Genomic DNA, 14274 nt, shown 5'->3' with positions numbered 1-14274 from the left:
GTGCGACACACAGGGGTTCCGGCTGCTGCTCGCGAGCCCCAACGCGTGTCTCCGTCTCCTCAAGGAGCTGCACCAGCAGGGCCACGGCCAGAGGCGCCTCTTTGAGAGCTGCCCAGACGGTGAGCTCGTCACTAAATGTACAGGTTGCAGATTTATAAACATCGACACTGAAGCTGCAGTTGGCAGCGCAAGATCCTAGGTATTAAACGAAGCGGTGTCCCGCACACTGGACGACTACGTATGTGTTCAGCTTTAATGTGCAGGTACATATTCGTCTTCTGCTGGTTGAGGGCATCTGAAAATAGGCAAAATGGAAACGTGGTGGATTGGGCCATAGGCCTTTCCTAGGCTGTATTCTAATACTGATAAAAGTTCTGGGTCATGATTGACTAGAAGAGAAAAATGAGGCACCGACCCTTTTGTAAAGACTTCCATCTGATGAGTTGCAAAGAAAGGAAAAAGAAGTTTTGGGAAAATATCCTTGCCTTTCCAAAAAATATAACTGTAAAGCACCAAACATTGGATGGCATTATAAAGTCAGGGCTGCCACATGTCTTGGGTTTCAGTTGGACAATCAGGAAATTGGCATCTCTCTTTGGGTGGCAGCGATTGATTTGCACCGAGAACTGGTACCGGTTTTGCATTGAACAGAATCCATGATACGGATTTTTTGGGTTCGATCGCGTAAATATAAATATATCGTTAAAACCGCCACCACCCGACGTAGCCAATTATTGAGGTTTGTCACGTAAACAGAACATGTCAATTTGTTACTAGCACAGCACACTGGTGTGTTGGAGAGTAAAACCACAACATTTACAATCTGAGTACGACGTTTCACCAGTAATTACAACTAGCATCATCAGGCGGAGAGTAACTACTGCTAGTTGTAGTTACTGCTAGTTGCAATTACAACAGGCAGTAATGCTAGTTGCAGTCAATGCTGTAAGCAATAAAACCGAACCTCTGACCTCCCCTATCTCCTCTATCGCGATCGCCCTCTTCCCATCTATGATCCCCCCACAGTTGTCTCATCCTTGAAGCGCAAGATGAAGATTCAGGACATCCTCGATGACATGAACATCACGACTGAAAACTCATATGTGCAGGTACAGTACTCACCCAGAGATGGATCTGTTCTCACCGATACCCAGAGATAACCACACACTGATACCCAGAGATAACCACACACTGATACCCAGAGATAACCACACACACACACACTGATACCCAGAGATAACCACACACACAGTGATAGCCAGAGATAACCACACACTGATACCCATAAATAACCAGACACACATACTGATACCCAGAGATAACCACACACACACACACACTGATACCCAGAGATAACCACACACACACACTGATACCCAGAGATAACCACACACACACACTGATACCCAGAGATAACCACACACACACACACTGATAGCTAGAGATAACCAAACACACACACTGATAGCCAGAGATAACCACACACACACTTATACCCAGAGATAACCCCACACACACTGATAGCCAGAGATAACCACACACACACTGATAGCCAGAGATAACCACACACCGATACCCATAAATAACCACACACACATACTGATACCCAGAGATAACCACACACACACTGGTACCCAGAGATAACCACACACACACACTGATACCCAGAGATAACCACACACATACACTGATACCCAGAGATAACCACACACACACACACTGATACCCAGAGATAACCACACACACACACTGATACCCAGAGATAACCACACACACACACTGATACCCAGAGATAACCACACACACACACACACTGATACCCAGAGATAACCACAAACACACACTGATACCCAGAGATAACCACACACACACTGATAGCCAGAGATAACCACACACACACTGATAGCCAGAGATAACCACACACACACTGATAGCCAGAGATAACCACACACCGATACCCATAAATAACCACACACACATACTGATACCCAGAGATAACCACACACACACTGGTACCCAGAGATAACCACACACACACACTGATACCCAGAGATAACCACACACATACACTGATACCCAGAGATAACCACACACACACACACTGATATCCAGAGATAACCACACACACACTGATAGCCAGAGATAACCACACACACACTGATAGCCAGAGATAACCACACACTGATACCCATAAATAACCACACACACATACTGATACCCAGAGATAACCACACACACACCGGTACCCAGAGATAACCACACACACACACACACTGATACCCAGAGATAACCACACACATACACTGGTACCCAGAGATAACCACACACACACACTGGTACCCAGAGATAACCACACACACACACTGATACCGAGAGATAGCCACACACACACACTGATACCCAGAGATAACCACACACACACACACTGATACCCAGAGATAACCACACACACACACTGATACCCAGAGATAACCACACACACACACTGATACCCAGAGATAACCACACACACACACTGATACCCAGAGATAACCACACACACACACTGATATCCAGAGATAACCACACACACACTGATAGCCAGAGATAACCACACACACACTGATAGCCAGAGATAACCACACACACACTGATACCCAGAGATAACCACACACACAAACTGATAGCCAGAGATAACCACAAACACACACTTATACTCAGAGATAACCACACACACACACTGATACCCAGAGATAACCACACACACACACTGATACCCAGAGATAACCACACACACACTGATACCCAGAGATAACCACACACACACACTGATACCCAGAGATAACCACACACACACACACTGATACCCAGAGATAACCACACACACTGATAGCCAGAGATAACCACACACACACTGATAGCCAGAAATAACCACACACACACACTGATACCCAGAGATAACCACACACACACTGATACCCAGAGATAACCACACACACACACGGTACCCAGAGATAACCACACACACACACTGGTACCCAGAGATAACCACACACACACTGATACCCAGAGATAACCACACACTGATACCCATAAATAACCAGACACACATACTGATACCCAGAGATAACCACACACACACTGATAGCCAGAGATAACCACACACACACACTGATAGCCAGAGATAACCACACACACACTGATAGCCAGAGACAACCACACACTGATACCCATAAATAACCACACACACATACTGATACCCAGAGATAACCACACACACACACTGATATCCAGAGATAACCACACACACACTGGTACCCAGAGATAACCACACACACACACTGGTACCCAGAGAACCACACACACACACTGATACCCAGAGATAACCACACACACACACTGATACCCAGAGATAACCACACACACTGATACCCAGAGATAACCACACACACACTGATAGCCAGAGATAACCACACACACACTGATACCCAGACATAACCACACACACACACTGATAGCTAGAGATAACCAAACACACACACTGATAGCCAGAGATAACCACACACACACACTTATACTCAGAGATAACCACACACACACACTGATACCCAGAGATAACCACACACACACACTGATACCCAGAGATAACCACACACACACTCACTGATACCCAGAGATAACCACACACACACACACTGATACCCAGAGATAACCACACACACACACTGATACCCAGAGATAACCACACACACACTGATAGCCAGAGATAACCACACACACACACACTGATATCCAGAGATAACCACACACACACTGATACCCAGAGATAACCACACACTGATACCCATAAATAACCACACACACATACTGACACCCAGAGATAACCACACACACACACACTGGTACCCAGAGATAACCACACACACACACACTGATACCCAGAGATGACCACACACACACACTGGTACCCAGAGATAACCACACACACACACTGAGACCCAGAGATAACCACACACACACACTGGTACCCAGAGATAACCACACACACACTGATACCCATAGATAACCACATACACACACCGATAGCCAGAGATAACCACACACACACTGATACCCAGAGATAACCACACACACACACACCGGTACCCAGAGATAACCACACACACACTGGTACCCAGAGATAACCACACACACACTGGTACCCAGAGATAACCACACACACACTGATACCCAGAGATAACCACACACACACACACTGATACCCAGAGATAACCACACACACACACACTGATACCCAGAGATAACCACACACACACACTGATACCCAGAGATAACAACAACAACCGCCATTCGCCACTAAGTGGCGGTGACGTCACCACGACGCTTGTGCCAGGCTATGTGCACCCTGAGGCCACGTGAAGTGTCGAACGCCCGCTGGCAGGAGGTCACGGGGCAGACCCAGGTGCCACGGGTCGACTGACTGAGATGACTGGCTGATGCACCACCTGTGCCCCCTACTGTGCCAACCTGCTGTGCTTTAGACACCCGGCGCTCCGCTCGCTGTTGTGAGCGTCGCTCCTCCGCCCTCCGTTGTTGTTGGAGGGCGACTGCCTCCAACTGCCCAGTAGCATCCTTCACGAGCCTCCTCCACAGAGGCCGATCTTGACACCGCTGGTACCAGTCATCGGCAAGTCCACTCAGCTCCACGTCCTCCTGTACCACATCACTCCATCTCTTCTCTAGCCCGTGCCGCGCCCGCTTAGCCCCCTCAATCTGGCCAAACAAAAGCTGTTTCGGCATGCGGTGGCTGGGCATGCGGGCTACATGACCCAGCCATCGCAGCCTTGCCTGCCGGAGGAGCTCACCGATGGGACCCTGCCCAGATCTTTCAAGGATTTGTGAGCTCCTCACACAATCCAGTCTGGTTAAACCCAGGATGGATCGTAGGCAGGCCAGCCTAAATGTTTCTAACCGGCGAAGATGTTCCATTAGGGGTGTCCACGTTTCGCAAGCGTAGAGAAGGGAGGGAATGACCGTGGCCGAGAAGACCTGAAGCTTAGTGCGGAGCGACAGACCAGGTAGCTTCCACACAACGTTACGCAACCGATGAAAAGATATTGCCGCTCGACTGATTCGGAGTGAGACCTCTGCTGTTAAACTGGAGCCAGTCATAAGCACACTGCCCAGGTATGGGAAACTCTCCACTCTCTCCACAACTGCCCCATCACCGATTGGGAGTTGTGGGGGTGGAGTGTCCGATGGTACAAAATACCCAGGCAGGTGCTTAGTTTTGGTGGGGCTGATGGTAAGGCCCCACCTCTTAGTGGCACGCTCCAGTCTCAGCAGCAGCGTCTCCAACTCCTCCTCTGACTGAGCAGCTATTACCAAATGATCAGCATACATAACGTGGTTGAGCAATAGGGAGCCATCCCTTGACCGCACCCGGGCATCGATTAGCCTCCCATTATATCTGTACCATATGGAGATTCCCCCGGTACAGCTATTGAAGGCTTCACGAACTACGTGGTCAAAATAGATGTTAAATAATGTGGGAGCCAGAGGACATCCCTGTCGCACCCCAAGGTGTACAGGGAATGGCTCTGACTCCCGGCCACGTAGTTTTACCCGGGCCCGCTCACCATCATGAAGGTCCTTAATGATCGTGAGCAGAGGGTCAGGTACTCCAAAAGCACGAAGAACGACCCAGAGCCCAGGCCTACTGATGGTATCATAGGCCTTGACCAGGTCAATAAAGCAGAGATGTAGGTCTTGTTGGAATTCCCTACACCTCTGCTGTAGCAGACGGACAGAAAATATAGCATCTGTGCAGGACCGCCCTTTCCTGAAACCACATTGGGGCTCCGCAAGCCTCTCCGCAGCGTGCCTGGCAAGGCGATGCTGAATAATCCTTGCCAGGACCTTTCCCGGCACACTGAGGAGTGAGATGCCCCTGTAGTTGTTACAGTCTGTGCGGTCCCCCTTCTTAAAAAGGGGGACCACCAGGGCATCCTTCCAATCCTGCGGAACCCGTCCAGTGGTCCAGACTGTTGTTATGATGTCATATAGGGCAGTCTGTGCACAAACGCCACCCTCCCTCAGCATTTCGCTTGGGAGATCATCTCTGCCCACTGCCTTTCCTGGTCTCAGACTCCGGATCGCCTTCAATACTTCCTCAGCAGATGGCACCTCAGCCAGCCACTCACAGGGGGTGACTTCATCCAATATTTGAGGCACCGCAGCCTCAGCAGGGTCATCCTCACTTTGTGCCACGATGTTTTCCTGGCTGAGGGATTTTCCCTCCCCCAGGACCTCACAGAAATGCTCAGCAAATCTGTGAACCTGTTCCTGGGGGTCGGAAATTGGATCACCGTTTTTCCCCTAATGATGGTAATAGGTGTGGCGCTGCAGGTTACTTTTTTGATGGAGTTAAATAGAGATTTGTGATCACGGGCCACTGAGGCAGACTCCATCTCCTCAGCAACCCGCGACCACCACCCATCCTTGCAGCGCCTCACGGCTCTCCGAACCTCCGAGCGAAGGCTGCGGTAAGCCTCCTCATTCTCTGACGTGGAATTCTGTAGCCGATGACAGTGGGCCTGTCGCTTTTTCTCAACCATCCTGAACAACTCCTCTGTCATCCAGGGTGTCTGGGGAGGTCTGGACCGCGTACCCAAAGCAGCCATTGCAGCTGCATGAGTCACAGTCCTAAACCTCGCCCATTTACCCTCGACATCAGGAGGAGTCGGGGACGATGCCAATCCCAGCCGCAAGCGATGATGAAATTCTCGCTTGCAACTTTCATCAGATAACTGAGACCAGGCCACTTTATGTTGGAATGGGGTCCTGGGTGTACACCCACCACCAGAGTGGAAGAATGGCAGGCGCATCTTACAGATGACTAGTCGATGGTCAGAGGGCAGATCAGCTCCACGGTAGGTCCTGGTGTCAAGGACATGGCCTCGCATTCGCTGGTCCGTCACTATGTAGTCCAGCAGATGTTCTTGCTTGGACCCGGCATGCATCCATGATGTTGTGTGGATGCGCCGATGCCGGAACAGCGTGTTGGTAATTACAAGCCCATGGGCTGCACAAAAATCTAGCAGCCTCCTACCGTTGTTATTGAGCTGATCTGGCCCATGCCCTCCAATCACTCCAGACCTGGTGCCAGTATCATGACCAACTCGGGCATTGAAGTCACCCAACATGATGACTCTATCCCGAGGGGCCACTTTAGCCAGCACCTGTGACAGGAGGTCATAGAAGGCATCTGACTCATCGGCTTTGCCTGCATCCCTCCACAGATGTTCATCTTCGGTGGGGGCATAAGTAACCACGACCACCATTCCTCGCCTCCGGTTGATGGGAAGGCGAGCCCAAAGTAGCCTGGGGCTTACAGCTTCCCACACCTCACCGCCACGCTCCCACACCCCCTTCATTCTTTTGTTCAAAAGAAGACCCACACCCTGTTGTTTGGCAGTCTGCTGCCCCGAGTAGAGGACTGTCCACCCCTCATGGTGGCAGGAGCCAGAGCCGGTCCACCGGACCTCCTGAATGCCGCATAGATCCAGGCGGTACCGGTCCAGCTCCCGACAGAGGAGTGGCAGCCTCTCCTCTGCAGTGAGCGTTCGAACATTCCACGTGGCCACCCGTAGTGGCTTTTCGTTATTTCTGGAGTAGCCTCGAGGGTAGGTATTCAATCTCCTGGCTCCGCCAATTGGGGTTTGGCCAGGAGACGTCATAGACGCCTGGCCCCCCGGGGCCTCCGGCACAAGCTTAGTTGTTACATATTTCAGTTTAATTCGTGGTTTCGTGGTAATTAATTGAAGGTGGAGGGGTTACCAGCCCCTCGCACCCGTCCAGAGCCCCCGTTTAGCCCCTGTGGTGGACACATATGCCATGAGGGGAGGAGCCAATCAAAATTGGATCTCCCCCCACAGCGCTGTCCACGACAGAGTTGCCCGTCCGGCACCGCGAGGAGGTAGGGGGTTGTTTTACCCAGAGATAAGCACACACACACACACTGATACCCAGAGATAAGCACACACACTGATACCCAGAGATAACCACACACACACACTGATCCCCAGAGATAACCACACACACACACACTGATACCCAGAGATAACCACACACACACACTGGTACCCAGAGATAACCACACACACACACTGATACCCAGAGATAACCGCACACACACGATTTTAGGGTGTCCTCCAAACACCTGCCTCGTGCAGGGGGTGGGATTCATTCGTGTTCAGGAATTTCTCGTTTACACGGTAGATGCGTTCCTGAAAAGTGCTGCGTTCAGTGTAAATGCATTAAGCGAGGAATTAACCGACTGAATCACGTTTGCATAATTAACTAATCCGATGGTAGGACATACAACTGATATGAGGGCACGCCGTCACGTTACTGTATTGTTCCACGTCACTGTATCATACCGCTTAGTCACGCGACTCAAGAAAGTAGTTCGTCGTCGACCGCTCAGGAATCACGTTATAACGGGGCGTGGTCCACGTTATAACGGGACGTGGTCCGCGTTATAATGGGGAGCTGCCAGCGTTGTTGCATGGCGCGTTCCGCTTGTGTGCGAGAGTGTTCCCTCGCAGAAGAAACTCTCGTAGCGAGAAGAAACTCTCGTAGCGAGAAGAAACTCTCGTAGCGAGAGTTTCTTCTTGGTTTTAGTAGTTCGGCTGTTAGTCGGATCTCTATTGATTTTGAAGTATCTGCCATCATTGAGTAGGCCCTGGATTTTGTTGTTGTATGTGGTTTTATCCATGATGACAGTGGCATTGCCCTTGTCGGCCGAGAGGATGACTGGCATCCCTCTTTTCAAATTTGCGAGTTCAGAGCGGTCGTTTTTGCTAATGTTTCTAATGGGTTTCTTAGAATTTTTGAGGATAGCAATTTCAGCTCCAGCAACGTCTGGATGTGTCCTAAGCCTTTGAGGGCTCAGCATGTTTAGTGTCATGTTGTCCATTGCAGCATGATCAGCATGTTAGTGTCTTCCCTTTCCTCGCTTTGATCTTCCTACGCCCTACCCCCCGCCCCACGCACCCCCCACCCCCCCCACTCTGTATCTCCTCCTTGGCTCCTCCCACCCCTCTCTTATTTATATAGCGTCTTGTTTCACTGCAGATTTCTTGCCCAGTTCAGCAGTTGTTTCTAACTGTTGTGTTCCACCTGATGATGGGCGCTTGTGTTGCGCCCGAAACGTTGTGATTTAATTTAGTTGTTTTTATTTTTGTTTTATTTTATTTTATTATTACCTACGTGACTTTACCAAAAGAACCAAAGAATACAAAAGCCCATTGTTTCCTTAAGGCCAAAGGCAGCCCCAATTGATGGCTTTGAATGCTACTTTTTTATTGTTCGTTATTATTAATACTACATACATATAAAAAATAATTGTCGTAAAAGTTAGTGAGAGAAAAAAAATCGACACTTAAATCGCCAAAAATCATGCGCCAATTTTGTAAGGCACAAAGACAAAGATCCCCCATATAGCCTTAACAGCCTTTTGGGGCAAGTGCTGTTAGCGAGCACCTGTGAAGAAATGCACACACACGCGCGCGCACACACACGCACACGTGCGTATTAATGGCAATGACTGTGGTGGCAGCGCTGCGTTGACTGGAATCGTGACGTGCTCAAGAGGGAGCTGGGCCTGGAGGAGACGGACATTATCGACCTCCCCGTGCTCTTCTTCCTCAACAAGAGCAAGGCCGAGGCCTACTTCCCCGACGTGGTGCGTGTGGATGCTCTGTTACCAAAGCTCCACTCTTTAACTGTTTAACTATTTTTTTTTTATCTTAACAGGTAAGGCCACCCTGATCTATATAGCTCTTTTTCAGAAGTGACCTGTCCATCACAAATAGTTTGAGGACCATTGAAATTAGAAGCTTAATTTTTCAATTATTTTTAATAGTATATACAGGAAAAGCTCTGCAATTCGGCACTTTACCATCCGGAATGCTCCATTAAACCGGCATCTGTTAGAAATGGCAATATCCGAATTTTGTTTACGATAGCCATCCGGCATCTTGCCGTGCCCTTCTCTTAGATCTGTTTGTTTCAGGATGCTGCCAAGTGGTCACACTAGTTGCAGTCTCAGTTGTAAATATGCAGCATCCACCACTGCCATCACGTTGTGCTTGCGCTGTATCGTGACTTCAGCCACTGGAAACTCATTTCCTTAGAACTGCTTGTTGTTGTGTTTACTTTGTTGTCTTTACTCCGCACCTCCCATTAGCACTGTTGGCTACATACGGTGCGAAAGAAGTTCGCCGTACATGCATACTTTGTATACTGTACCCTAAACTGCCCCACTCCTTCTCAATGATCAGCTTGGAATGCTCTACAACTGACTGCTGAGTACCTCTGCAAAATAGTATATTATTCCTTATATCATCGTTAAAATGCAGGCTTATTAATTTCTCCCGTGCCATTCCGTGGCCCAGGTGAACATGGTGGTGCTCAACAAGCAACTGGGCATCCCAAAGCCATTCTGGCCGCACGTGGACGGGCAGTGCCCACTGGAGAGACGCGTGCGCTCCCTGCTCGAGCCCCTGGGCCTCGCTTGCCACTTCATCGACGACCTGAAGACCTACCACCTCAATCAGGGCGAGGTGCACTGCGGCTCCAACACTCGCCGCTCACCCTTCGCCGGCGTCCGCTGGTGGGACGTGGGCCCCCTGTGAGACCCGTCAAGCCCCTGGGCGTGAAGACGACAACCCACGTCATGCCGATGGCCCGTCCTCCGCTGGATCGTCCGAGCCAAGCCAGTGCGAGGCCCGCACGGTACAGGTGGTTGGGTTTCCCGCTGTGCTGAGCCACAACCAAAGCATAATTTCCTGGGCTAACAAAGTATCTGAATCTAGCTCGGGGCCAAGCAGGGCCAGGGTCAATGATTCACAAAGGGTTTTGCTTGGGTTAGGTTGCACAAATATAAATGCGTTGATTAACCCGCCATCATCCAAAGCAGCCAATTTGCAAAGATTTTATGTTGAACTTCTTTCGCACCATATGTAGCCAACCGTGCTTATCGGAGGTGTCAGGGAAGGACAATAAACGAAACACAAAAAGCAGTTCTAAAGAAATGAGTTCCATCCAGATGGTAACGTAAACAAAACGTGTCAATTTGTTACTACTACAGCACACCGGTTGTGTGTTGGGAGAGTAAACCCACAAAATTTACTATTTTTACTCTTCGCCACATCAATGTGCTGAAGCAGCAACTAATTGGCATGTTTTGTTGACGTGACAAACCTCGCCAATTGGTTGTGTCGGGTGGTGGCAGGGTGAATGACACATTTATATTTAACACGTAGTCTAGCCTACTACTACGTGTTAAACAGGGCTAATGATTCATTCATCGCTTGCGACGCTAGTCGGCTCACCGTGGTGAGGACACGGCGTCACCACATTGTCTTTATGTTTGATGCCGGTGGCATGGCTCGGCTGGTTGCAGTGGAAAAGCAACCCAGCAACCTCCCGTGTGCCACCAGGGCTGGCTCGGTACAGCCCTGGCATGACTTGGCTGGTGCACTGGAAAAACAACCCAGTACCTCCCGAGTCACGCCAGGGCTGGCTCGGTGGCATGTCTTGGATGGTGCAGTGGAAAAACAACCCAGCACCTCCCGAGTCACGCCAGGGCTGGCTCGGTACAACCCTGGCATGGCTCGGCTGGTTGCAGTGGAAAAACAACCTAGCGCCTCTCGAGTCACACCAGGGTTGGCTCGGCACAGCCCTGGCAAAGCTTGCTCAGCTGGTTGCAGTGGAAAGAAGCATGAGATTCTGGGCTCAATTCAGACAACTGCCTTGTGAGTATTAATCCAGGCTGTAATCATGTATGGTGATTTGATTATTTCAGGCAAGTAACTCGTGCCAGCTCTTAAGGAATTAAAATAAATAGTAGGCTTGTCGAAGGGCGTTATCTAAGCCAAGTAACTCTTCCAGCAGACTTTTGCCTAATCATTGCAAACATTGTGTAGGGAAAGGCATTTAAGAAAACTGTGGCTGGTATGATGTTCGTGCCTATTCAGGCCTATTCATCCCCCAATTTACTTGCGAATCCTTTGAGATCGAAGGATAACTAGAGCCCCAAGGATCAACTTAACTCTGGCATCCAGTTTTTCATTGGTTAAGAAAAGTTTAAATTAGAAAAACATGTAACGAGTGTGCGTCACTCGAATTGGCCGTGGCAACAATGATTTAGATTAATGTGAAGAATAGTTTTTTATGGCTTTTAAACTTTACACAATTTTATCATAATTTCCCTGTTTGCATCATGTCTGAGACGAAGTATCCATTGGGATGTCTCATTCAGCAGTGCAACCAACCCCCCCTTGTGTTATGGTATGGCTCACTGAAGAGGATATAGCAGCGCTACCTCTGAGACAGGTGGAAGTGACCTCTGGCTCCACGTGTCAGAGGGAGGAATTTTCTCACCCGCTCTGGCACATGAGACTTAATGTTCATTGCATGAGCCTCAAACTTTCAGAATTGGGAATTTAGCTTAAATTAAATGCGCAGAATTTCTTGACAATATCTGACTGCGAATGTACTCCAGTTTACAGGAGACATTGCTTCAAAATGCTTCTCTTCTACGTGTCTCGGCATCGAAAAGACGTCGGCGCCAGGTTCGACCACAGGCCACCAAGTCATGTGATTCGCTTTGCTTTTTAATGTACCTTCCATGGACCAAAATCAGTAGTACATTTATGAGAAGTGCCTCATTTCCAGGTGCACTTCTCTTTTATATTTTATTAATCGCCACTGCAAATTGATGTGGTTAAAATATTGGTGTTTGATTGATGTTGCACTGTTTTCAATAAATTGTTTAAACGTGCTCTTTGTTCTTGACTTTCTGTGTTGGTTGAGCTATCATCTGCGGCCAGGTCGCTTCTAAAAAAGAGCTATATACCATTGCTCAGTGGGCCTTTACCTGGTAACATATTTTTTTTGTTTAGTTTAGAATAGTTCGCTAATTTGAAACTGAAATGCGCTGGCAGTGGCTTCGCCATCATCATCATCATCGCCTCTCCACCAGATGGGCACACACAGCTCATTCGGGTCACCCCTTATGGGGATGCTACGATATAAAGTACGATGTCATATCCACGATAATCGCACTGTCCGTTTAACAAAAATATAATTTCTGTCGCTCGTGCCGTATACTGGGCTCTTGTTTAATAAAAATCATAAAATATATCATCACAGTAAGTCCTCGTTTAAGGCGGTAGATGCGTTCCTGAAAAGTGCTGCTTCAAACTAAAAACTCGTTTTAAGCGAAAAACTATTTCCCCACAAAATGTAAACAACATAGTTTGGCGAGATATGATGTGCACACGGGGAGTAACGTGGCGGGATAAATGAGGCTACACCACCGTGTTACTGTATCATTCCGCGTACTGTATCACACCATTCAGCCATGCAGCTCAAAGTAGTTCGACGTCGACTGCTCAGAAAACCGCGTTATAACGGCACTCATTCCATGTTATAACGGCGCTCATTCCACGTTATAACGGCGCTCATGCCGTGTTATAATGGGAGCATTCAGCGTTATAACGCCGCTCATTCCGCGTGATAATGGGAGTTTTCCGCTTTATAACGGGAGCATTCCGCGTTATAACGGTGCGCATTCCGCATTTGAGGGTGCAAGAGGGATTTTAGTGTTTTACATTCATTAGATATGTTATCATTAGGTTATTTTTTGTCACACTGATATCTTCAATTGCATATGTTAAATATAAGTTGATCATTAAATCAATAGCAATATCACAAATGTATGTATTTTTTCCTGGCTTAAGCCACAACCATAGGATGTAAGTTTTAGTACTCGAATGATAAATGTGAAATTTCGATTTAAAGCTTTCGTGACTGCATCATGCTAAGTCCGCCAATTAAATGCTAATTTTTATGCTAATTCCTTTGTCAAGACGCTCTGTTTCTTCTCACACAGCTTAAAGGTCGCGGTCTGAGCTTGGCTGTGTTCGCTCCAGCGCTGTCCTCCAGACAGTCTCGTACCTTCACTTGATGAAGGCCGCTTGTGTTGTGGCCGAAACGTCGTGAGAATTTTATTGTGTTATTTTATTTTATTAATGTATTATTTTATTCTCATTCTACGTGACTTTACCGAAAGAACCAAAGAAGATTATAAATGTGAGTTTACTCTCCAACACATCGGTGTGCTGAACTAGTAACCAATTGGCATGTTTTGTTTGCGTGACAAACCTTACTAATTGGCTGTGTCGGGTGGTGGCGGGTTTAACGACATGTATATTTACGCAATCT

The 14274-nt window shown here is 48.3% G+C and overlaps 1 protein-coding gene across 3 annotated transcripts in view; it reads left to right on the top strand.

Moving 5' to 3' along the window:
- Nucleotides 1-12829, top strand: part of LOC116951142 (protein-arginine deiminase type-2-like) — a 62914-nt gene extending 50085 nt beyond the window's left edge. For all 3 annotated transcript variants that reach the window (XM_076073433.1, XM_076073432.1, XM_032969599.2), the window contains 4 exons: nucleotides 14-119; nucleotides 1027-1109; nucleotides 9602-9727; nucleotides 10440-12829. In XM_076073433.1, the coding sequence (XP_075929548.1) occupies nucleotides 14-119; nucleotides 1027-1109; nucleotides 9602-9727; nucleotides 10440-10679 (555 nt within the window). In that variant the 3' untranslated portion in view covers nucleotides 10680-12829. The remainder of the gene's footprint in view (nucleotides 1-13; nucleotides 120-1026; nucleotides 1110-9601; nucleotides 9728-10439) is intronic.
- Nucleotides 12830-14274: the final 1445 nt, after the last annotated feature.

Source organism: Petromyzon marinus, chromosome 42, assembly GCF_048934315.1.
Source record: "Petromyzon marinus isolate PM22_M1 ecotype Great Lakes invasive population chromosome 42, UKy_Petmar_22M1.pri1.0, whole genome shotgun sequence".
Lineage (NCBI taxonomy): Eukaryota > Metazoa > Chordata > Hyperoartia > Petromyzontiformes > Petromyzontidae > Petromyzon > Petromyzon marinus.
This window is presented reverse-complemented; position numbering and strand designations above follow the sequence as displayed.